General features: G+C 33.0%; 2 protein-coding genes and 1 non-coding gene across 4 annotated transcripts; all 3 read right to left on the bottom strand.

The window, feature by feature from the left end:
- Positions 1-665: 665 nt before the first annotated feature.
- On the bottom strand, positions 666-10618 carry LOC130709481 (8-amino-7-oxononanoate synthase-like). 2 transcript variants are annotated; one of them, XM_057558851.1, is made up of 11 exons: positions 9452-10618; positions 8072-8223; positions 6188-6295; positions 5371-5609; positions 5227-5268; positions 4650-4737; positions 4234-4367; positions 3984-4072; positions 3339-3489; positions 1207-1275; positions 666-996 (listed from the first exon to the last, which is right to left on the bottom strand). In XM_057558851.1, exons 1-11 carry the CDS (start codon positions 9678-9680, stop codon positions 867-869), a joined length of 1431 nt encoding a protein of 476 aa, XP_057414834.1. In that variant the 5' UTR covers positions 9681-10618; the 3' UTR covers positions 666-866. The 2 variants fall into 2 exon arrangements, with proteins under 2 accessions (XP_057414834.1, XP_057414835.1); XM_057558852.1 differs by lacking the exon at positions 1207-1275.
- A 459-nt stretch (positions 10619-11077) lies between these two features.
- Positions 11078-16319, bottom strand: LOC130709480 (8-amino-7-oxononanoate synthase-like). The gene is made up of 11 exons (XM_057558849.1): positions 15763-16319; positions 15336-15478; positions 15109-15216; positions 14258-14496; positions 14128-14169; positions 13666-13753; positions 13227-13360; positions 12940-13028; positions 12045-12195; positions 11714-11782; positions 11078-11399 (listed from the first exon to the last, which is right to left on the bottom strand). Exons 1-11 carry the CDS (start codon positions 16019-16021, stop codon positions 11273-11275), a joined length of 1449 nt encoding a protein of 482 aa, XP_057414832.1. The 5' UTR covers positions 16022-16319; the 3' UTR covers positions 11078-11272.
- A 3616-nt stretch (positions 16320-19935) lies between these two features.
- Positions 19936-20006, bottom strand: TRNAC-GCA (transfer RNA cysteine (anticodon GCA)). Its single transcript has one exon. It is a non-coding gene; the product is annotated as a tRNA-Cys (tRNA).
- Positions 20007-26622: the final 6616 nt, after the last annotated feature.

Here is a 26622-nt window from a genome sequence, read left to right on the forward strand (position 1 = left end):
ACACACCCAAATCACTCACTTTCTCAAACTTTGTCACACACAAAATTTCACTTTTATTCAAATGGCGGGAGAGAATTTGAATAGTGTCTTCCCACAATATGACTTTTTTTTTCTTCAAGTTGTTCATGCTCAACCCGCATTTCAGTCGGTAGATCTCCTCTCGCCTTCAAACATCTGACCTTTAGTGCTTTTGAATTTCCTACCATTGTAATAGACAAAAGCAACAATTTCACAATTGTGGTGGAGCTAAAAAATCTAACGTCGTTTAAGATTGTGGTTTTAGATGAGTGATTTCGTGTGTTGAAGTGTATGAGAAGTATGAGTAGAGGAGTTAATATAGACAGAAGGGAGGTCTAGGTGTAAACAGGCAAAAAATAAGAAGTCTAAATTTTAACTTCTTTGTTGTCACATCAGACAACTTTTCAGAACATGTGCAGAGATTTTTATTCTATTTTGTCTTATTATAACAAGTTAAAATTTTAGCATATTTGACAAACAAGTCAAATATTTGAAGTTGTCCGAATAAGTTATAATTTAGACTTTTTTCAACTCATCCATCCATGTTAGATCACACATGGCACAAACTACACCCTTTTTGACAAATATTTTTCAAGTAACACCATTTTAACATATATATAATTTTTGTTATTATTTAAAAAAAAGTCCTAATGTCAATACTAAATAATTGATATCCGCCAACTATTTACGCAAATAATTCAAAAGATTTACGAACTCAATTCACCCCTCTTAAGTTTGAGGTCACTTAAATTACAATGGAAGAATGAAATAAGCAACCACTATAAATGGACTCTAATTGAATTGAACCACTAATAATGCACCGTGTACTTATTTCTGGTTATTGTCAATTACAATCTTGCATAGCCGCAATTGCTGCTATACATGCGGACGTCCTGAAAATTTATGCAACGGGAGAGTGCAGCTGTGAGATTTTCCAAATCTTGCCTTGTATGAACTGCGCTTAGGGCCACTCGCAGCCTAAATAGAGATGATGAGAAATAAGAAATGTACACATGGAAACAATATAATCAAATAATGCTAACTTTGAACACCGAGAATAAGTTATATTTAACTATTATATTGTGGATTAAAATCCTCTTATGTCAAGTGGAATATTGTGTTTATCTCTCGACGTGAGAGGATCCAGATGCGTCATGTTTAAAATTCAAGGAAATAAAGGATATGAACCTGCATGCATTAGGAGGCACAACAGGTGGTCCGATTGCAGGCACGTGGAAGCCAGATTGCAATAAAAACCTGCTCATAAGAGACTAAAAATGCTTAGTGTTTCAAAGCCTGCATGATCAACTTCTGAAGTAGTGGACTCCAGTTGTTAGAATATAATATAAAATTATTCATGTGTTTCTAACCCAACAACTTAAACTTTTGGGATAATTAGTTGCTTGACACCATAATGCTTAGGCCTAGTTTGGATTAGATTCTAGTTTATAGTGTTGCATGCTTGTTGGAGGTTACTTTAGGAGATGGCTTGGATGACTTGGAGGTTGGCTTGGAGGTTCCCAGAGGACCTACTACAAGATCCAAGGCAAAGAAAGCTAGGGATGCAATGCACACTTTGGTAGCTCCTTTGCATATTCCTGATGTTTCTCATAAGGAGGTAAACCCAAAGGACCGAGTAGTAGAGTTCTTGGGTAGTGTTGCACACTTGTTGGAGTTCATGCGTGCATCTTCTGCATGCACATGTCTGCAATTGTGTCAAGGTATTGTCCAAGCACGCATGTGCGTGCATATATGCGTGCATCTTCATCCCAGCTTGCCAACACATTGACATGGCACGCATGTGCATGCCATATGTGCCCGCGCATGTGTACAAGCCTCTTCCGGTAGTACTTTTTTTTCAATTTTCTGCTCACAATGCCTTCTTCAATGCACTTCATGACCTTCAACGACTCTATTTCCCTTCAATGCTTGGTTCTGAAACCTCTTGGCCCTATAATCCTCTTCAACCTTTCTCATTCCTCTCCAAGAAAGATTCTCAAACAAGCATTAATAACTTGGTTGCACACTAAATTATTCATCAAACACTTCTTGTAACCACAAAACATCAAATAATGTACATCAAGCCATGGAAGTTCAGCTACAAATTCATCACACCAAGGACTACAATGCAAAAAGACTAATTCCTAAGGACTAAACATGCAATTAAAGACTAAAAAAGGACTATTATGAAAATGATGATTCTAAAATACAAAAAGACTTAAATGTGACTAAAGACTCTAATTAAGAACTCAAAGGATAAGAAAAACAAAAGAAAATACAAGAAAATATAGGGAAAAAGACCATATAATTTTTGGTCATCAATGTTGTTGATCTTTCCCCTTTTGATGATGCATGTTTTGAGTTGAGGACAAATCCTCTTGAAAATGGGGGAATGATAAATGGTTGTCGGAGGATACTTTGGGAGATGGCTTGAAGGTTCTTTGAAGACCTACTACAAGGTCCAAGGCCAAGAAAGCTAGGGATGGATTGCACACTTTGGTATCTTCCTTGCCTATTCTTGATATTTCACATAGGGATGAGGACCCATGGGATTGGGTACTTTTCACTATTGAGTACAATGTTCTTTGGTAGTATTTTCTTGTATTTTGTTTTGGACTTCTACATGGGTTTTTTAGGGTTTAAGATTTGGACTCTAACCCTTGATGGTGTTTTGGGCTTGTATTTCCGGCCCACAAAGGATAGAATATTGGGCTAGTTGTCTTGGCCTAATTAGATTAGTAGTATTCATGGAGTCTTTATTGGGCCAAGTGTTTAGGCCCATGATGGAGCATTTGGGGTGCCACTTTCCCTCCTCTTTATAAGGGCGGTGCTTTGAATTTTCTCTCCACTATTAATCATATTTTGAGACTTAAATTTGTAAGTTAGAAAACTCTCTAAGTTTTCTATTGTGAAAACCACTTTGAGAATTGTCAAGTGTTCTAGATCACTTGTGGCTTTTATTCACCCTTTCTTATCAATCTTCTCTCAAGATGATTGTGGCGCAAAACACACCATCTCTTCCACTTTCCATTGTTCCTTTCTTCCCGTTTGGTGACTTCCTCTTCAAGCAGAACTAGACCCAAGGCAAAAGGAGGTAGATCCATGGGGATTGATGATAGAGCTACATCATATGGGAGTTCTTCCACTAAAATAAATATTTGGTTCCTAACTTAAGAAAAAGTAATTCTAATTTTATAGGTCCCTATGGGGAAGTTAAATGAGGGAGAACTTTAAAAAATCAAGGTATAGAAATTAAATTTAACTTAGAGGAAAGCTATTATTAGATAAGAGAGAAAGGGAGGGGAGTGATGGGAATTTACCGGCTTGCTTGCTGTGCTTTGTCTTCACTGCCAACTACTAGAGATATAATGTGACTTGTAACAGGGATTCCTGTAAGCAAATGAAAGTCTTTCACACGGTTCCATAGAGCCTTTCTACGCCATGTCTCATGTTTTGCAACTCCAACAGCAGCTACAAAATTGCATGTTTATGACAAATGAGTGATTCCTACAAGACATGGGGAGCTAAAACAAAAGGAAAAGAGATGATAGTAGATTATTTTAATCTCTGAACAAAGAGTCCAAGAAAGTTAGAAGACCAATAATATAATCATGGGTGTACTGAACAGTTATTCGTTTGCATCAGATTAAAAATGCTGCATAAGAATTCAGGTGGTTCCAATTTAATATTTTCCCTGTTAAAATTAAATGATCTATAAGCTGAGCAACATTGTTAATGCAACAGTCAGGTAAATATGACAATACTAAATTGTAAGATGATATTAGAGATAAGAATGACAGATAAGATATCTATCACAAGATTGCAAGATATAACTTGATGTAGATGGAGGAGCAAATCACTTAGATATAGGAACTAGAAACAAGTGCATAAGGCGCAAAACTTTTAATTGCAAGGAAAGCCTAAATATTTGAATAAATCAGTTTAAGTACAACACTGGAGCTCACCGTGAGCAGCAGCAGCAACTGGAACTGGTGTAGCCGTTGAAAATATGAATGAACGACCTCTTGACTGTATTAATAGCTTCCAGCTTTTGCTATAATAATTCATATAGAGTAGTAAAAGTCATTGGTGAACTATTCATGAAACGTAATTTGAGTAGTGCCATTGTTGCGCAGAAACTTAAGAAAAGCATGAAATCAATCTTCCTTACTGTAAAAGTGTTAATTTGAGGAGCAAGTGCACTCAAATGGTTACCTGCATGCTATAAATCCTCCATGGCAGCCAGCAGCTTTACTTAGAGTACCAATGCATATGTCCACATCCTTTTCACAGTTGAACTCCTCAGCAACCCCACCACCATTTTTGCCACAAACAAATGTTCCATGAGCCTGGATATACAAAGGTTATATTTTCTCAGTTTATTGTTGTCCTAGACTCTGTAGTAGAGAGAAGCCACATTTTGTTTGTATCACATAAACATTCAATCAGGAAGACAATATATGGTAGAGTGAATGGGTGATTCCTTTCTAGGAACATTGACGGTATGCTATCACTGTTCCATGAATATTATCTTAAGATCTTCTTAAGTATTACCTTAATACAAGGATCAGACATATAATGGTCTTTATGAAGAAAAAAGACATTAGCTAAAACATATGGAGAGGTCTTACTTCATCAATGACTAACAAAAAGTTATGCTTCTTGCGAAGTCTTGCAAGCTCAACCATTGGTGCATAGTCTCCATCCATGCTAAACAAACTGCAATAAATCAGATGAACCATAATGCACATGAAAAATTATATGCAAAGAATAAAGTAAATATCATAGCTGTCAGCAATACAGACAACAAATAACAAGATAGTGTAGCATCTCTGTCAACATCTACAAGTAGTTCTTAGATCTAGATATTGGGGTAATCCCTAAATGAACATACCAATTATGCAGCTCTTTAGCAAGAAGAGTGAAAGTTATGGTGATTGGTGAAGGATGAAATATAGAGCAAAAACCAGATACACATGTTTGTACACACTGGAATTTGTCATTAAGGACCTTATATCACCAAACATTTGTCAACCCAGATATTGTCCAGACACAAAAATAGGAGAAATTTATGCAGTCTAGCCCCAACATGCAAATATTGTTTAGGCTATGTAAAAACAGTGAGGCAATATATAACAGGTAACACTAGTTATTTCAAACCTTGATCAAATTTTCCAGTTCTCTTTTGCTAGAAGTGGAATGACTAACCTGTCAGTCACCACAACTTTCCTCCTCATTCTGCATTGAGATCTGTTGAAATCATAGACATAAAAAAAATGCTAATATTATGAGAGACTGAACCACAAGGGAAACCGAGAAGAATATATAAAATTCAGTAAAAGGTAAACTTACAAGAGCTCATTGAGGTGGGACATGTCACAATGTTTATATATGTACACTTTAACTCCTTTTTGCCGCTCAGCAACACGAATGCCGTCAATGATTGACGCATGGTTTAATGCATCAGAAAAGACGGCAGTCATTTCATCACCAGAAGGTAATTCCTTCCCAGCTAAGAGAGAAGCCATACTTCCTATTGTGCTCATCAAGGCCATATTAGCAGCACACCCTGTGGGACAAAGAAGGCAATCCTATGGCATGGATTTTAAACCAAAAATGGGTCAGTGTTTCATACAATTAAGACTTATTATCACTCATGGGTCTCAGAAGAATGTAGCCCCTAAGTTCCTTAGAATTGAAAGAAGGTGGACAGCAAAAAAGAATAGGTGATCCCATTTGGATTAATTCATGCTTAGCAACTCATAAGTAGATTCAATCATGATTACTGAAGAAAAAATTATTAATGTTAATGAAATAAAGGTACAAATTATGATTATTTCAAGTTTAGGTAGGCCATATCAAGTAAGACTAATAAATAGTGAGGGACATTGACAAAATAATTGAAGTTTCCCTAACTCAACCAGCTGTTATTGTATTTCAAGCTCTTGCAGAGCTCTCTTCCACATCAATAAAACTACAAGTATGCATAAACTTGTCAACTGAACCTCAATTCACAGTACTCCATTATAGGAAATGTCAACATATGATTATCGATTCTCAAGTTTAATCACAGCCATCAATTAAATATGCTCTAGTCAAGGCAAGCTACAATACGGAACTAATAACAAAACCAGAACAGTTTAAGGAGTTCTTGCAAGTCTTTCATTACCTCTTTCTTTTTCAAATCTGCCAAGCTTGACTCTAGCAGCCTATGATAACTGGTATATCCACAAGAAAGGGCAGCGCCCCTTGGTCCCATCCCATGTTCTAGAGCTGCCTGATTTGGAAAAATAAAAATAATGGCAATTATCTTCAACTAATTAGAAAACTGAAGAAACAAAGACTTTAATAGATTAATCTAGATGATGTATTTAACATGTGCTTAAATAGATTAGTTAGTTCTGTTAGAAATAAGATTGAACAGAGAGCTTCTAAGCTAGTATATAAAGATAGTCCCTATTGTAATTTTCAGTTGATAAATCAATAACAATAGTAACAGAATTCTGTTACTCCTTCTGTCTCTCCGCTCTGTGCTCTCAACTGTTTTCACTCATTCAATCTCTGATTATGTTATGGTATCTTGGCTCCAATCTACGATTTTTGCTCCGGTTCTAACCAAAATGATTGGTTGCAAGTTTTCTCATGAACTTTGGGACAAACTTCATATGCATTTTCATGCACAAATCCATGCAGAGATTAGTACACCTTTTCAACGTGGAAGATCTTACGATTTTCGGGGCAGAGGCAGAGGTTCTATGTGCTATCATCGGTTGAACCAATCTTATGTGCCTTCTCTGCCTCCATCATCGTGGTTATTCCAAGCAAGGATCATGGTCTTTACCACATTCTTCAGTGATATTTTCCAAGAGTTATAGACCACAGCAACCTCCATCTTCTTATAGTTTGGTAATCATCAGGTTACTCAATCGTTTTCACAGTCCAGGCAACAACAATCATCTCAAATGCTGCCTCAGAATCCTGCTAATTACTCTCAACAATCAACTCAGCAATGGAGTCAAAATGCACAAGCCTTGCTGGCTAATTCTACAACTCCTCCTCATAACACTTCCTGGTACCCTGATTCAGGTGCATCTCACCATGTGAGAAGAAGGGCTACCTTATGTCCGGGTAAGATAGAATGCTCATTTCATTATACATTTAAGTAGCTAAAGGTTATAGTATCACAGATGGTAAACTTGTAATGCTCATGTTATTATATAATATCTGTAGCTTATTGGTGGAGGAGCTATGGACAACACACTCCTCATTTGCAATTATTTGCTATTGAAGTCCTTAGCTTGACCTGAGTCTCTTCAGGTTGTGAACGAAATTGGAGCACTTTCGAGCAAGTAAGTTAACACTTACTTACTAAATGATTTAATTTTACAGCATAAAATGATTATGAAACTAAATTCATTTTTTTTTATTGCAGTATAGATTCATTCTAAGAGAAGTCATCTTGAGCATCAAAAGCTACAAGACTTGAGCATCAGAAAGATTTGAGTGTAGTGATGTCATTGACCCCATTCTCCTACATGGCATTGATGATAGTAATGAGTGGTTGATGGAAGAAATGGGTGGAGAAGGAGATGCTGAAAAGTGAAAATGAATTGCTTTTTGAGGATGAAGACTTAACTTAGGGAGATGTTGTCAATGTTAGTGGTGTTAATGAGCCCTTAGGATATACTAGGAGGCAAACAAGGGGGTCACGCGCAAATGTTCATTCCTGCATATTCCAGGTTCCATATGTTCAGCCTTGGGCGTGAGGGGGTGTGTTGAGAAGTCTCACATTGACTAGAGATATGATCAAGATAACCTTATATATGGTAAGTCAATCCTCACCTCTTGAGCTAGCTTTTGGATAGAGTTAGGCCTCCCAAATTCTAATAGTAATTTTCAGTTGTTCAATCAATAACAATAGTAACAGAACTCTGCTACTCTCTTTCTCTCTCTGCTATCAACTGTTTTCTCTCATTCAATCTCTGATTCTGTTAGACTTAAAAGAGAAAAACTCAAAAGAAAACGAAAAATTATTTGAATTTCACAAGCACACCTTTGCAGCAGCACTTCCAATAGTCGGATGGGAACTCAAACCTAGATAATCATTTGTGGAAAACAAAATTAATTTTTTGAACTTCTCATGAAATGCCCCTGGTTCATCATTACCAGCAACTGCACTGTGAATAATGTCATCATCATCATCACCTATACAACCAAAAAAAGGGTGCAACATTAACATCTGTAACCAGAATAAAACACAACATATAACTTGAGAAAATAAAGCAATACTAATGTGTGCAAATCACAAGAATGAAATGAAGGCAAGGGATATATATGTATTTAGGTGCGTTTGGAATCAATAATACGTATTTCTTAACTCTCGTACCATATATAGGAATGTCCTATAAGGTCCGCAAAAATATTTTGTTTTAATTTAATTATAAAAATCCTTTAAAAAATACAAATATATCACCTTATTTTCACTTGGATTCCTATTTTTAAATATTATTACTACACAAAAAAGTGAAAATAATAAATATCTAAACAAGTGAAAACAAAAGATAAGAAAATAGGTGACGTTTTTATAATTAAACATACATATGAAACGTAAATAGAAACTCTTTATGCAAACCATAAATTTACGCTCAAAAATGAGAAAATTTCATGAAATGATTGCAGGTTATAAGATTTTATGATTTCCACCTCGTTTAATCAAGAGCTTAGTTGTAGAGAAAATGGAATTTCCAAGACAAATGACAAAACCTTCTAAACAACCAATGGATAATTAACAATTCAATATTCTTGCATTTCGTGGTCAAGATCTGTCGTACTGAATAGCAGTACTGGTTCCTATTTTAGCATATAAACAATGAAAAATGTATCATTTTTTTAATAAAAAATACGTAATTTTTTTCTAATTTAACTTTCTAAATTATTTTTGTAAAGTGATTAATTCTATTAAATTTAATTTTTGTAAATTTTTATAAATGAGTCTATGTTGTAATTAATTTTATTAATTATATTTTTTAAGGGAGCATATTTTAGTTAAAATATATAGGTCACCAATTAGTTTTAACTCCGTAGTGGCAAGTGTTAAACAATAAAATTTAATTAAATGTAAAAAATATTATTAAAATTAATTTTTTTTAAAAAAATTACTTTATATTTAAATTAAAAATTATGATCATATAAATAGAGAAGTAATGTTAAATAATAACCTAGAAAATTAGTCTATATTTCTTTTTGAACTATAAAATTAGTCTATATTAACTATTAAATAATAGCATATCATTGTGTTATACTATCTTACTTGCGCAACAAACAACATATTACAACCGCATATAATTCCACTATCATATCAGCTTACTTTGTCCACTAAACGAGCGCTTAATCCATAATAAAACACAAAACACACGTAATTTGAAAGCGGTACCTGAACTTGTGGTGTAATTCACCCATCTATTAAACGTGGTCTCACTAATCTCCACTTCCACAGAGGACCTGTCCCATTGCTGCATGTCATCGAACACCACCAGTGGCTGTGAACGTGGCTTGTCCTTGCGTAGGTGGATGGGTCTCAGAGATAGAATGTGATTGCGAGAATTAAGGGGCACAAGTGCCTTTGAGACCCAGGTGTCCCAACATGCACTTGGCATCTCCATTGTTGGCGCACACAATGGTGGTTTCTACTTGCTAGTTTTTTTTATGTTCTTTGTTGAGTAGAAGCTGTGTGAAGTGGAATGTAAGGTGAAACTAGCTAGTAGGTTTTGCCTTCGGATTGGGATCGTCTTCAGAAATGTTTATCTCAATGTGATGCCAGTTGCCACCCACCTCCACAGTGTGATAGGAGAAGAGAGTTAATACAAACAAAAGTTACATTTGAATGGAGTTTACATTTTTGAGAAAATCGTGTACCATCTCCATAACTCTTTAAATGGAAGTTAATGTCTTCTTCCGGCTAGTTAAAGTTAATGGAGCAACTATGATTGCTTACTTGCTCAAATCCACTTCAATTGCGCTCACATCCTGACACACTACATGTCAAGCTCAAGATCTTGATAGCCAAACTGTTACATATTTGGTGTTTGACAATTCATACATTCTCCACCATTAAGCTACCAAGGAGAAGTACAAAAAAATGTTAAATATGTTACATGCAATTGCAATAACATATGTAACAAATTTCAATTATGCTCACTTGGTGCAATCGTGCTCTTTTGTTTAATGGAAAGTTTGCTTCCAAACTTCCCACCATCAGTTTTGTAAATTGGCATATCCTCGAGTATCTTTCTCCTAACCTCATAACTAGGTTCCAACCTATGTATATACACTTGTAGACCCCATTTGTCACCTCTTAATCAAACTGCATGTTGATATCACAATAGTAGAATTCCGTGTCAAGAAAGTGGCTAAATGCAAGTAATGGGGGATTAAGATGGCAAGTCCATCTATTATAAATGATTTCGCAAATATCCTTATATTTTCTTTCATTATTGTTAGAGGATTTCATGATAGTTTCTTTGGTCTTCTCCAGCACCTCATAAATATAACTCATAGCAGGTTTTTTCTCACTATCAATTAGGCGCAAGTGCAAGTGGACCCATTACCTTCAACAGAAAAATAGTGAGCTGAATAACAGAAACCCCAAAATAAGGGAACCTGAAAACAAACTGTATGAAAAGAATGTACAACCAAAACAATTTTGAGTAGTGGTCATACCTTGAGTGTAAAAGTAATACTTTTCCAAAAGCTTCTATGAAAACAAATTTTTTTTGCTAACTTTCCTCATCATCTATTTTATTCAAGGATTGAATTAATAGTTTCAATACTAAATAAATGATATCCACCAACTATTTACGTAGATAATTCAAAAGATTTGCAACTCAATTCACTCATCAACTGGGTTAGCGTAGTAATTCAACACATGGTTCAACATTTCATCCCTTGAGCGAAGCAAGTGGTTGGGGTTCGATTCCTAAATCTTGTGAATAGAAACTCCTTAGCGTAGTGGTTAGTAGCTGACCATGGGGCGATGAATTAGTCTCACGACTACCGGATGTGAAAATACCTTGGCTAAGACAAAAAAACTCAATTCACCCCTCTTAAGTTTGAGGCTACTTACAATGAGGGAAGAAGCAGCCACTATAAATGGAATCTAATTGAATTGAACTGCTGATAAAGCTACTGTGTACTTATTTCCGGTTATAGGCAATCAATCACATTGGTGCAGTTCATTTTGAAAGAATATCAAAAGCTACAATCTTGCATAGCCATTGCTGCTATATATGCGGGTGTCCTGAAAATTTATGCAACGGGAGAGTGCAGCTGAGAGATTTTCCAAATCTTGCCTTGTATGAACTGCGCTTAGGGTCACTCGCAGCCTAAATAGACATTATGAGAAATAAGAGATGTACACATGGAAACAATATAATCAAATATAGCTAATTGAACACTGAGAATTTGTTCTATTTAACTCTTATATTGTGGATTAGAATCTTTCCAAGTCACATGACAATGTCAAGTGAAACATTGTATCTATCTGTCTCCTCATAAATATTTCAAAGGTATCACCTATTTAATACATATGAACAGAGAGATAGACATCAAATTTTAATATGACAATGTAATGTGAAGTTTATGTGTGAGAGGATCCTGAGCCGTCATGTATAAATTCAAGTAAATAACGGATACTAACCTGCAAGAGTTAGGTGGCACAGTTGGTGGTCTGATTGCAGTCACGTGGAATCCAGATTGCAATAAAAACCTGCTCAAGACAGACTAAAAATGCTTAGTGTTTCAAAGCATGCAAGATCAGCTTCTGATGCCCAGTTTGATTAGATTCTAGTTTATGGGAGCTTTTTCAAATAAAATAAATATTTGGTTCCGAACTTAAGAAATAGTACTTGTAATTTTATAAGTCCCTGTGGAGAAGTTAAATGAGGGAGATCTTGAAAAATCAAGGCACAGAAATTAATTTTAACTATTATTAAATAAGAGAGAAAGGGAGGGGAGTGGTGGGAATTTACCGGCTTGCTTGCAGTGCTTTGTCTTCACTGCCTACTATTAGAGATATAATGGGACTTGTAACAGGGATTCCTGTAAGTGAATGAAAGTCTTTCACACGGTTCCATATAGCCTTTCTACGCCATGTCTCAAGTTTTGCTACTCCAACAGCAGCTGGAAAATCGCATTTTTAACAAATGAGTGATTCCAACAAGATTTTTGGAGCTAAAGCAAAAGAAAGAGAAATGATAATATATATTTTGAATCTCTGAACAAACATTCCAAGAAAGGTAGAAGACCAACAATATAATCATGGGTGTACAGAACAATTCTTCATTTGCATCAGATAAAAATTACCAACTCTTATCTAAATGACTCTTGTATTTACAAATATGCATATTTGGATCAATTTCGGCATTAGAATTCAGGTGGTTCCAATTTAACACTTTCCCTGTTCAAATTACATGGCTGAGCAACATTTTTAATGCAATAGTCAGGTAAATAACACTACACTGGATTATAAGAAGATGATGTTACTGTCAGACAACCAATTACCCCAAAAGCTTAAGCTTTTGGGTAAGGGCCACATGAATGGTTTTATATTATCATTTCTCACACGCCCCCTCACGCAAGAGTCTATTTGAGCTTGAAGCGTGGACAATGCACAAGCTCACCTACCATATGCTGATATTCAACTTTTTATTAGAAGAATTGGGGGCGGCAAGGATCAAACTCTAGATCGCTTGGTCATAGAGGCTCCTACATCATGTCAAAAAACCAATTATCCCAAGAGCTTAAGCTGTTAGGTAAGAACCACATGAATGGTTTTAATTGTGTGATATAACTTGATGTAGATGAAGGTCCAGGGCAAGCAATAAATACTTAAAAATAGGAACTAGTAACAACACTGGAGCTCACCGTGAGCAGCAGCAGCAACTGGGACTGGTGTAGCAGTTGAAAATATGAATGAACGACCTCTTGACTGTATTAATAGCTTCCAGCTTTTGCTATAATAATTCATAGAATAGTAAAAGTCAATGGTGAACTATTCATGAAATGTAAACAGTGTAGTGCCATTGTGATAGAAACCGGAAAATTCAGAAGAGTCCTAACACATTGTTGTGCAGAAACTTAGAAAAGCGTGAAACTAATCTTCCTTACTGTTAAAGAGTTAATTTGAGGAGCAAGTGCACTCAAATGGTTACCTGCATGCTATAAATCCTCCATGGCAGCCAGCAGCTTTACTTAGAGTACCAATGCATACGTCAACATCCTTTTCACAGTTGAACTCCTCAGCAACACCACCACCGTTTTGTCCACAAACAAATGTTCCATGAGCCTGGATATACACATATTACGCAGGTTTTATTTTCACAGTTTATAGTTGCACTAGACTTTGTAGTGGAGAGAAGCCATATTTTGCTTGTATCACATAAACATTCAATCAGGAAGACAGTATATGGTAGAGTGAATGGGTGGTTCGTTTCTAGGAACGTTGATGGTATGCTATCACTGTTCTATGAATATTATCTTAAGATCTTCTTAAGTATTAACTTAATACAAGGATCAGAACCATGTAAATAACAACATATAAGAGTCTTTATGAAGAAAAAGACATTTGCTAAAACATATGGGAGGTCTTACATCATCAATGACTAACAAAAAGTCATGCTTCTTGCGAAGTTCTGCAAGCTCAACCATTGGTGCATAGTCTCCATCCATGCTAAACAAACTGCAATAAACCAGATGATCCATAATGCACATGAAAAATTATATCCAAAGAATTAAGTTAATGTCATAGCTGTCAGCAGTACAAACAAAAATAACAAGATAGTGTAGCATTGGAATTTGTCATTAAGGAACTTAAAAATATGATTCACTAATTCAAGTCATAATGTAGGATTGACTAATTCTTCATAATTCATATACTTTTAAAAATTTGTCAACCCAGAGATTTTCTAGAGACAAAAGTAGGAGAAAATTTATGCAGCACCCAACATGCAAATAGTGTTTAGGCTATGTGAAAGACTGAGATTCAGGTAACACCAGTTATTTCAAATCTTGATCATTTTTCCAGTTCTCTTTTGCTAGAAGCAAATGACTAACCTGTCAGTCACCACAACTTTCCTCCTCATTCTGCATTGAGATCTGTTGAAATCATAGATATAAAAATAATGCTAATATTTGGAGAGACTGCCAGAAGGGGAATATATAAAATTCAGTAAAAGATACTTACAAGAGCACATTGAGGTGCGACATGTCACAATGTTTATATATGTACACTTTAACACCTTTTTGCCGCTCAGCAAGACGAAGACCATCAATTATTGACGCATGGTTTAATGCATCAGAAAATACTGCAATCATTTCATCATCTGAAGGTAATTTATTCCCAGCTAAGAGAGAAGCTATGCTTCCTAATGCTGTCATGAAGGCCATATTAGCAGCAAACCCTGTGGGACAAAGAAGGCAATCCTATAGCATGGATTTTAAACCAAAAATGGGTCAGCATTTCATACAATTAAGACTTATTATCACATATGGGTCGGTTATTCAATTCGTTATACAATAGATGAGTCTCAGAAGAATGTAGCCCATAAGTTCCTCACAATTGAAGGAAGGTGGACAGAGAAAAAATAGGTGATTCTAGTGCGATTAATAGCAACCCATTAGTAGATGTGATCATTTATTGAAGCAATAATTATAAATAGTGAGGGACATTGACAAAATAATTACAGTTTCCCTAACTCAAGTACTCAACCAGCCATAAATGTATTTCAAGCTTTTGCAGAACTCTCTTCCACATCAACAAAGCATATCACTATGGACACCACTTTTTCTCCATATCCTTGACTAAATCACTAAGATCAAGTAATGTTCAAACTAGGAGAAAAGACCAATTACAAGTATGCATAAACTTGTCCACTGAGTCAATTCACAGTATTCCATTGTAGCAAATATCAGCATATGATTCTTGATTCCCAAGTTTAATCATAACCATCAATTAAGTATTCTTTAGTCAAGGTACAAAGCAGAGCTAATAACAAAACCAGAACAGTTTAAGGAGTTCTTGAAAGTTGTCTTTACCTCTTTGTTTTTCAAATCTGCCAAGCTTGACTCTAGCAGCCTATGATAATTGGTATATCCACAAATAAGGGCAGAACCCCTTGGTCCCATCCCATGTTCTTGAGCTGCCTGATTTGGAACAATAAAAATAATGGCAATTATCTTTAATTAAGAAAACTGAAGAAACAAGACTCTAAAGATAAAAACTCAGAAGAGAACCAAAAACTATTTCAAATTCACAAACACACCTTTGCAGCAGCCCTTCCAATAGTCGGATGGGAACTCAATCCTAGATAATCATTTCCGGAAAACAAAATTAATTTTTTAAACTTGTCACAAAATGCCCTTGGTTCATCATCACCAGCAACTGCACTATGAATAATGTCATCACCTATACCAAAAAAAAGGTGTAACATTAGCATCTGTAACCAGAACAGAACACAATATATATTCCAACAAACTTGAGAAAACAAAGCAATCCCAATTTGTGCAAGTCACAAGAATGAAGTGAGGCAAGGAAAACTTATGTATTTAGCTTTGTTTGGAATCAATAATACCTACAAGTATCTTTTAATTCTCGTAACAAGCATAGTAATGTCCAATAAGGTTCACAAACACCCTTTATTTACCCTTTAATTAATCCATAATAAAACACACGTAATTTGAAAGCAGTACCAGAACTTGGGGTGTCATTCATCCATCTACTAAACGTGGCCTCACTCATCTCCACTTCCACAGATGACCTATCCCACTGCTGCATTTCATCGAACACCTGGAGTGCACCTTCACCAACCGCAGATTCCAGACAATGTGAAGGTGGCTCATCCTTCCGGAGGCAAATGGGTCTCAGAGACCGAAGTACTTTGAGAGAATTAAGTGTCCCAAGTGCCTCTTCGACCCACATTTCCCAACACCCATGTGGTATCTCCATCATTAAGGTTGTTTGTTCTATGTTGTTGTCTTTGTTGGTTGCGTTGAGTAGTAGTTGTTTTCAGCTTCACCGAAATGGAAGGTGAGAGGGTAGATAGGTGGGTAGATTTTGGCTTTTGGGTTTGGTTAGGGGCTGCTATGCACATTACATCACAATCACACAATGACACAATCACAGACAACACAGTCTCCTCCTCCTAACTCCTAACAAGCTTTATTAATGTAGTCATGACGGCTAACAACCTTGTCAGCTTCATTCATTCTTCCTCGTAATTCCCGGTCATAGTCAATCAAATCAACTCTATGAATCAGGATACTTTCATTTACAATGATCAAGTTTTCTGTTTAGCTAATGAGATTATATTAGGGCCCGTTTGGTGACCAGGACAGGACAGGACAGGATAGGATAGGACAGGATAATAATCATATCCTGTTGTTATCTGTTGTTTGTTGCGTCAGCAGGATATGATAACACTATCATGTCTCCTATCCTATCCTGTCAATCATGTGTAAAAGTTATCCTGAGGGAGAGTTAAGATAAAGCAGGATAGTATACCAGTTATATATTTTCTTTCAGTATCCTAACTACAAATTAATTTATTTTAATATTATATAATTTATAATAATATTAATTAATAAATATAAAAATATTAATTTAACTAAAATAAAAAATAAATAAAATTATTATTCAAAGTAAAATATACTACTCACTTACAAATATTGATTTATTAATAATAATAGACTAATTTAATATTTTCATCTCCTATTATTTAAAAATTATTTATCTACTTATATAATAATTTAAATATAAAGTAATTTTGAAATAATAATATTTTTAATTTAGTTAATTTTTATTGTTTATCACGTGTCACGACTAAGTGAAAAACATTGATTACAAATATTTATTTTTTAATAGTAATAGATTAATTTTTTATTTTCATCTCCTATTATTTAAAACTACTTATCTATAATAGTTTATAATTCAAATATGAAGTACTTTTGAAATAATAATATTCTTAATTTAGTTAACTTTTATTGTTAATTATCACATGTCACAACTAAGTGAAAACCAATCAGTTAACTGCATAATTTTATTTAAAATATAGGGTATCTTCAAAACAATAAAATAAGCTAATTAATAAAATTTAAATTAATTTTATTTATTTTAAAATATAGACTCATTCATGAAAATGTAAAGAAATTAAATTTAATAGAATGATCAATTTTAAATGTATTTTTTATTCAAATATAAATCTGATACATTTTTCCTTATCATATCATGTCCTTATCATGTGCACCTCAAACACAGGATATGATAAGAGTCTATCCTGCTCTTATCATATCCTGTTGATATCTTGTTCACATATCATATCATATCCTATCCTGACCACCAAACGGGCCCTTAGAGTATCTCCTATCGTAATATCGAATGTTAAATACATACTTATATAAGTATTTACTAGTGTTTTTTACCCGCGCGTTGCACGTGGAATTTGTCTATTGTATTTGAAACATCAATCAATTTTTTAAATTATAAATAAATTAAGATACTAAGAATGTAAGAACAATCATAATAAAGATGTAGATATTTAAAGAGCATAAATTCAGACACTCAATTCTAGTGCTTTGTAAGCACATACTGAATTAACTAATATAAAGTGACTAAAAAGATAAACTATCATTAAACTTATTTTGGCTTCCAGATGTTGCATAGAAATTATATCAAAACTTATTTCTCTATGCTCGTTCCCCTCGTGTGAACTTGAACTTTTAATTCTTTAAACATAAATAAATATAAATTATATATGTACTAATGTTTTCTAATCTCCGCACAAAAAAATTAATCATCAAATTGAGAGTTGCCCAAAAATAAAAACATGATATTGTGTTGTATAGTATAGAAATTATATCAAAACTTATATCTCTATTAAATTTTTCATGCTTGTTCCCTTTGTATGAACTTTTAATTCTTTAAACATAAATAAATATAAATTATATCTGTACTAATATTTTCTAATCCCCGCACAAATATTTTTATCATCAAATTATCAAACAGTTAATTATATTTACATCTAAAGTTAGTTTTAAAAACTAAAAAAAGTACTGAAATGATATTAAAATTAATTTTTATGTTAGTTTTAACATGGTATTATTTGTATGCGAATATATTAATAGTTCTCTAGTCGTCGTACGACACATAATTTTAAATGTTACACTAAGATTAGTTTATGGAGTATAAGCCATAAATTACATACATGAAAGTGAAGAGAGATTTTTCATAACATAATTCACTTTCAAGCAGTGGCGGAGGCACAGGAGTGACTTGTCCATGCTTAGTCACCCCTGAATTTTAGAAATGTCTCAAGAAAAAAAAAATTGAAGCAGTGTGAGACTTGAGATGGAGAGGAGGGGGGAAGGTTGAGCTGAGAGGAAGGGGTGATCTCTGTGTTGTTTGCGTTTCTCTTTCAGATTAAGTAGACATTCTTTTGAACCTCTGTGTTATCCACTAACAATTGAAATTAGAAATAAATGTTAGGGTTTTGTTGCATATGAGCTTTTTTTATTAAACGTGAAAGCTACTGACCTGTACTTTTTTTGACATTAGAGTTGCACCTCTTTCCAACATAGTAATAAAAAATATAAAAGAATAGTTTTAACTTATACGAAGCATTTGATAGCATTTTTTTATGTTAATTTTTAAACAATCCTCTAAAACTATTTGAAATCAATTTGAATCTGCGATATTTAAGGTAAATATAAATTTAACTTCTCAGTTAAAATTTGGTAATTATTTAATATCAATTTTTGTAATCTACTATATAATTTTTTTAAATGATATATTTAATTTATAGCGGATATACCGGTCAGACCACAATTCAACTACGATTTATCTAATGAAAGGTGAACCAATTCCCTCATCAATTTGGTCAACGGTTCAGTTTTAATAACCTTGTTAATCGGTCTGATTATATGTGATTAAATTTGTGGTTCTTGTGTTTTGCTTGTAAAAAAAAGTTATAAAAATTATGCACACCAACTGTTTGTAAAATATCCTCTGTAAGTTTTGGCCTTCAACAAAGGAGTTTTTTCTTAGGTTGGGCTGCTACTTCATTTTTGTTTTGTTTATGTTTTTTTTTTGCAAATTCTTTAGTTGATAAAAATTGAAATTTTCTTACAAATTATGTTCTCTATATCTTAGTCCCTCCTTTATGAAATTCATGCCTCAGCCCCTGCTTTCGAGTCAAATAATATACACCATTAAGCTACCATTAAATAGTTAGATTGTTCTAGTATTATGATGCATCATCGACTAATAAACTTGGAAGACAGCCTTCGAAATTCTTTGACTGGAAGTTAGCAAAAAAAAAAATTCAATAGAATTCTATTCTAATGCAAATAGAATAGAAATCCTTGTTGAATTTCATTCAAATCAAATAATATTAAGAAAGATAACATAGAACTATGATAAATTGAAAATTTAAATAAAAAAACCAATTAAATATTCAATCTAACTAATCTCGAATTAATATTGAATAAATATGGAATGAATCCCTCATATACTTTTTACGGGAGTCTGTATAGAAGGTTTTTATTGTCTCGCTTATCTAACTAAAAATAGAATAAGATTCCCTTTCCGAACTATTATATCTATTCAATCTAATCCAATACCCAGTCAGTAGAGACAGATACTATAGTGGTAATCGATTGCCCTTTTACTACTCAAATTTTTCCCTGAATACTAGACGAAAAGATTTACAACATATTTGAAAAAAAAAATATCACGAATCTAAAAATTTAGAATAAAACAAGTTTCGAGAGTCCCTTTCCTGTGCTCGCTTCCACTGTAAAAAGCAGTTTCCGATTTTCTCCTATCAACAAAACCGAATATAGTATTTCAATTATCTTTCTTGCAGATCCAGGCGACACCCGGATTTGAACTGGGGAAAAAGGATTTGCAGTCCCCCGCCTTACCACTCGGCCATGCCGCCAAAACGATAAAAAAAAAATAGAAAAAACAAACGTACAACTTCATTTCAATCCCTCACAAAAACAAAAATTCGGGACAAATCGCAAGAAATATAATGAATGATTAAACATAAAAAAGATCTTTTATACCAAATATCCGAGTTGAAGCCATAGGAAAAATCAGCAAACAGCTCCGAGCACCTGTAACTTGGGGTCTCCACAATTTAGCATGAATCTCACAAATGAAGTAATCACAATCTAGCGGGGGAAAAGCTTATACAAAAATTCTCACATCGAACCTGAATCACAAATTCACCACTCACACGAACTTAGATTCTTCTTTCTTCTCTTGTGTCAATTACTGGGTTCCTATAGTTTCTTCTCGTTAGTATTCTCTTCCTCCTACTCAGAAAAGATCAAAGAAATAAAATGAAAACATAAAATAAGAACCCAAATAAATATTGATAATCCAAAGCAAGAAGAGAAAGAGTAGAGAACTGAATACCTTGAAACGCGAGATGGAGGCAGAAGATGAATTAGTTTCAATTGCAAAATCTGGATAAGGGATATTGGTACAAATATATCAAAAGAGGATGAGGAAAATAATATAATTACTGAATTTTCAGATTTTTATTTAATTAAGGATTTTAAGATAAACTAAGATAAAATCAATAAATAAACAACCTAAATCCTAATCAAATCTAAAATTTAAAAAGGTAATAAATAAAGATAGATAAAAACTACAAAAATCTAGCAAATCACAATAAAAACTCATAAAATCCTGAATTAATTAAAAATCCGAAAATTCAACAAAAATACCATAAAAATTAATTAATACTCTAAAAATAAATAATAAGATAAATTAAGATAAAATCATGAAATAAACAACCTAAATCCTAATCAAACCTAAAATTGAAAAATGTACTAAATAAATATAGATAAAAACTATCAAATCACAATAAAAGCTCATAAAATCCTGAATTAATTAAAAATCCGAAAATTCAATAAAAATACCATAAAAATTAATTAATACTCTAAAAATAAATCAAAAATAAATTAAGATAAAATCAAGAAATAAAATACCTAAATCCTAATCAAATCTAAAACTTAAAAATGTATTTTTTTTATGAGAATTAACCTGAGAATGACACGTGAATTTTTTTTATAAACAACCTAAATCCTAATCAAATCTAAAATTTTAAAAAGGTACTAAATAAATATAGATAAAAACTATCAAAATCTAACAAATCACAATAAAAACTCATAAAATCTTGAATTAATTAAAAATATGAAAATTCAATAAATAATACCATAAAAATTAATTAATACTCTAAAAATAAATCAAAAATAAATTAAGATAAAATTAAGAAATAAACAACCTAAATCCTAATCAAATATAAAATTTAAAAATATATTTTTTTTATGAGAATTAACCTGAGAATGACACGTGGATTTTTTTTTATGAGAATGACACATCACTAAGAATTAACGTGAGAATGACAAGTCACTAAATCAGCCTGATAGAAGTTCTTCTTTTCTAATATATATTGATTATAATTGGAGTACATATTTAATTCCAACATGGTAAAGATGAGTATGTGGGAATAGATACTCTACACTAAACTTGAAAAGTTAGTTTGTATTTATTATAAGCAATTACAATACATATAATTAGAATATAAATATATATATATATTCAACTCTATAGAAACTTTTAAGAGTTATTGGGTTGGAGTAAAAAGTTAGTAAAGTGGTGTAGATGATGTGATATTATGGGTAATTGTAAAAAATGAAGTGTCGATATTTTAATGAGTACTCCCTCCGTTCCTTTTTAAGTGTCGTTTTAGAATAAAACTCTCCAACCAAGATAATGAATTATTAGAGTTGTTTTTCTCATTCTACCCTCTCACATCCCAATCATAAAATCATAAAGCTCTTCAACCAAGATAGTTGATTGTTAGTTTTTTTTCCACCCTCTCATATCATTAAACCATCTACCATTCACACTCAATCATAAAGTCATAAAGGTCTTCATAGTTATTAAAAGAAGAATTTTATGAAAAATGTGAAGTGGAGTTATTGAAAAAGTAAGGGTATAATTGATAAAATGCAACCTAAAACATCAAAATGACAGTTAAATAGGAACAAAAAATTGTTCTAAAAGACACTTAAAAAAGAACGGAGGGAGTATGATGGATGTTGATGCTCTTAGTTTTTTTATTTTGTTCCAAAATCATTGTTGTTTTACATATACAAAGTACTTTATTTCATTCTCCTCCATTCATGCCCTCATTTAATATTTTATCTCTCAAGTACTACCTCTAATTTTCATCAATCACAATTTTCACAAATTAGTTGAAAAATGATTTTCATTCTCCCTCTTTGATATAATTCATATTAAATAAGGGTGTTTCTGTCAAATTTTAATATTAATTAATGAACTCTTAAACTTTGTGCATAACCTTAAACTACAATAGTTTTGGAACGAAGGGAATAGTATGTAGAATGTATTAGTTCAAATGGGTATTACTTTCTTCGTCCCATATTATAAGTCATTTCTTATGAGTTTTATTGTTCTATAATACAAGTCACTTTATAATTTCTCTGAAGTCTCCCGTAGGATAGCTCAAGTTGTAGGAGTTGAGACATATGGGTTGGGTAGAGGGAGGTTCAGGGATCGATTCCTGGCGGGTGCAATTTACATTTCCGATGTACTAAAAAAATAATTTATATAAAATATTTATTACTTTTTTCCATGCGTACCCTTGTCCTAATACTTAACATTAAAAGTATTTTTCCACTGGCCCCCTTTTTCCATTTTTCAAAATTTTGTTTTACTAGAATGTGCACCCACGGGTTAAAATTATTTTTTTATGAAAAAATTGATAACAGAAAAATAGAAGAAAAACAACTAAGAAGGGTCTGTTTGTTTGTAGTTTTCAGTTTTTAAAAACCTGTTTGATATGACATGTTTTCAAAACTATTTTTGAAAACAATTATTATAAGCATGGAGTTGTAGTAAACTATAAGAACCAAGTTAAAATGATTGATGATTTGTCTTTGATGAGTAAGTGGAATTAATTGTGAGAGATTGACATATTGTGTGACAAGTTTTTGAATGTATAATACATTCATATTAATTATTATTATTATTAAGAAGTAGAGTGTGACTCTTAATATTTGGCTAATATGAAAATTTTAGAGGCTAAAATCAGTTTTGTTAAGGCCAAAACCACCGTTTTATAGGTCAAAAAATTGATTTTTCCTTCTGTGCAGGCAAACCCGCGAGCATGCAAACTTGCCATTATGCGAGACGAGCTAGACTTTTCCAACCCGTATCTCATGCGGGCTAGCCCACGCCGCCCGCTTTTGTGCGGGGGTGGGACGAGTTTCCCACTTTGACACCCCTAGATAGAAGTATCAAGTTATATTAAAATTTTAGATTTTTTCCATATATATGTGCGCGTGCGTGCTTGTAGTGCGTGTGTATTGTCTATAGAATTTTTTTGATAATCCATGTAACAGTTGTTACTGTTGAAAGAAATTTTTCAAAATTAAAATTGCTCAAAGCATATCTAAGGTAAACAATGTTATAAGATAGATTGAGTGTGTTAACTATTTTATCTATAGAAAGCGAAACGTTTTAATTATAAAATGATAAATGATTTTGCAGCTAAAAAACTAAAATATTAATATAAAAATTTGATAATTTATATGATATATTAAATATTTTAAGAAATTTTTGAAAGAAAGTCACTCTAATTTTTTCGGCTTAGGTCCCAAAATATCTATACACGGTTCTGCTTTATTTTACCATTTAATTAATCCATAATAAAACACACGTAATTTGAAAGCGGTACATGAACTTGTGGTGTAATTCATCCATCTACTAAACGTGGTCTCACTAATCTCTACTTCCACATAGGACCTATCCTACTGCTGCATTTCATCGAACACCTCGAGTGCACCTTCATCAACCACATATTCCAGAGACTGTGAAGGTGGCTCGCCCTTGCGGAGGCAAATGAGTCTGAAAGACCGAAGGACTTTGAGAGAATTAAGGGTTGAAATTGCGTCTTCGACCCAGATGTCCCAACACCCATGTGGCATTTCCATCGTTACGGTGATTGCTACTTGCTACTTGCTACTTTGGCTGGTTTGTTTGATGTTGTTGTTGTTGTTTGTCTTCAATGAAATGGAAGGTGAGATGGTAGATAGGTGGTAGCTAGGTGTTGGCTTTTGGGTTTGGTTTGGGGCTACCATGCTATGCACATTACATAACACACTATGTCTATCACGGACAACACAGCCTCCTCCTCCTCCTAACTCGTAAGCTTTATTATTGTAGTGACGACTTACAAACTTTTCAGCTTCATTCTTCCTCATAGTTCATGGTCTAGTCAATCAAATTAGTACTTAACATTCAGGACTCGTTTGGTGGTAAGGATAGAATAAGAGCAATATATGATAGAGAGTTGGATAAAGACATGATAGGATACGAGCAGGATAGACCCTTATCTTATCATGTGTTTGAGGTGCACATGATAGTCATAGGATATGATATAAACAGTGAAAAATATATCAAATTTTCCTTTGAATAAAATATCCATAATATTTTTGATAAATTAATTTCCTAAATTAATTTTTTTAAAAGGTGATTATTCTGTTAAATTAAATTTTTTATATTTTTATAAATGAGCCTATGTTTTAAAATTATCTAAAACTTTATGACAATTTAATAATTAACCTATTTTAATTTTTTTTACTTAAGGGAACCTATTTCTATTAAAAATAAAAATTGTATGTTTGACCAATTGGTTTTAACTTTGTAGTGACAAATGATAAAAAATAATTAAATTTTAAAATACTACTATTTTTTTCCCAATTACTTTATATTTAAATTATAAATTATTATGTAAGTAGTGAGATAGTTTTAAATGATAGAAACTAATGATATAAAATTAGTCTATATTTACAACTAATAAAAAAATATTTATAAGTGAGTAGTATATTTCATTGTTAGTGTTAGTGACTAGTAATTTTATTTATTTTTATTATAATACAAGTAAAAAATAGTTTTAACTAAGTAGAAGCAAGTGATAATGATAATTTAATCATTTTATATGAGTAAATTCAATATTTTCGCCATTCATAAATTAGTTTATTTTTAATTAAATTTATAAGTAAATAAAAAATTAACTTTGCAATAAAAAAATTAGTATATGACTGAAATTTATCTTTTTGTATTTATTAATTAATTTTATTATAAAATTATATTAAATATAAATATTAAAATAGTTGAATTTAGGGTTATGATTCTAAAAGAGAGTCGAAAACTGTTTTCCTATCCTGTCAAAATAGTTATATTCTAGCTCCCCCTCAGGATAAATTTTACACATGATGTACATGATAAGATAAGGGACATAATTGCATTATTCTATCATGCGCGGCGCAACAAACAACTGATAAGAGCACGATATAATTACACTATCATATCTTGCCTGTTTATCTTGTGCACCAAACGAACTCTAAAAGTATTTTTCCACTGGAGCCCCTTTTTGCACTTTCCAAAATTTTATTTTATTTCCTAAACCATTATTAGCTAGAGATAGTAGAATATTAATAATGAGAGAGAACTTTTAATGAGGGTAATTTAGAAAACTTATTAAAAAGTACTACAAATTTATTGCTACTAATTAATTCTAACCAATTTTAAAAGTGTGTTCTTGGAGTTTTCACCGAGTTACTGCAAGTAGATGAATTGGATGAATTACGCTTTGAAGCCTATTGGAATTTAGGTTGTACAAGTACATGGTAAAGAAGTGACATGACAAGTACATCAAAGCATGTGAGTTTCATGTGTGTGAGTAAGTGTCTACAAAAGTACCCATCTACATTTTTTCCTGAAAATATGCACTCCAGATAGTCTGGACTAGGGGTGTCAAAGCGAGCAATCCGCCACACCCCGCACTCAACCCGCCTTAAAGAGGGGTGAAGCGGGAGGACCTGCATGAGGACCTGCATGAGATGCAGGTTGAAAAAGTCTAGCCCGCCCCGCGTAGTAGCAGGATTGTGGGCTGCCACATAAAATTAAATAAAAACAACTTTTTAATCTATAAAATGATGATTTTTGCTATATATATAAAGAGACTTTGGTCTAATATAAAAAAGGGCTTATTAGCACTTTTGGTTCCCCACGTTTCAGAAATGTTCAAATGAAGCCCTAAATTTCATATATTGCATTTCTGGTGCCTCGACGTTAGTCCCCGTTAACAGTTTTGGTCCCTCAGTTGATTTTCGTTAGAAATCTAACATTTTTGTCTAAGTTGGCTTTTTTTTTTTCTAAGGTGGCATGAAGAGTAGGAGAGAGAAAGGTTTAAGGGGGAAAAAACTCACGTGAGAATCACGCGGCTTAATGACATCGCCTGTGCTCACTCATTTATCTTTCAAAATAATCAAAATGGTTGTGGCTTCATCACGGGCCCGCTCGTGCATAAAATGGGTTCAATCATTTTTTTTATAGGCAATAAAAAATATATTGAATAGAAGTACAAGAGGTACTTCAACCCAATACAAAGAGAAAGAAGAGAAAAGAAAATGGGCTCAATCATAGTCAAACCAAATCACACTACAAAGATT

The sequence above is a fragment of the Lotus japonicus genome, chromosome 3 (assembly GCF_012489685.1).
Source record: "Lotus japonicus ecotype B-129 chromosome 3, LjGifu_v1.2".
Lineage (NCBI taxonomy): Eukaryota > Viridiplantae > Streptophyta > Magnoliopsida > Fabales > Fabaceae > Lotus > Lotus japonicus.

Excerpts from the sequence above, each read along its gene's own strand:
- LOC130709481 (XM_057558851.1), bottom strand. The coding sequence starts at position 9,680 with ATGGAGATGCCAAGTGCATGTTGGGACACCTGGGTCTCAAAGGCACTT. Across the intron at positions 6,296-8,071 it reads TTGGAAGTGCTGCTGCAAAG|GCAGCTCTAGAACATGGGAT; the intron begins GTGTGCTTGTGA and ends TTTCCAAATCAG. Across the intron at positions 4,738-5,226 it reads AAAGTTGTGGTGACTGACAG|TTTGTTTAGCATGGATGGAG; the intron begins GTTAGTCATTCC and ends GATTTATTGCAG.
- LOC130709480 (XM_057558849.1), bottom strand. The coding sequence starts at position 16,021 with ATGATGGAGATACCACATGGGTGTTGGGAAATGTGGGTCGAAGAGGCA. Across the intron at positions 13,754-14,127 it reads AAAGTTGTGGTGACTGACAG|TTTGTTTAGCATGGATGGAG; the intron begins GTTAGTCATTTG and ends GGTTTATTGCAG. Across the intron at positions 11,400-11,713 it reads GTGCCACCTAACTCTTGCAG|GCTGCGAGTGACCCTAAGCG; the intron begins GTTAGTATCCGT and ends ATGTCTATTTAG.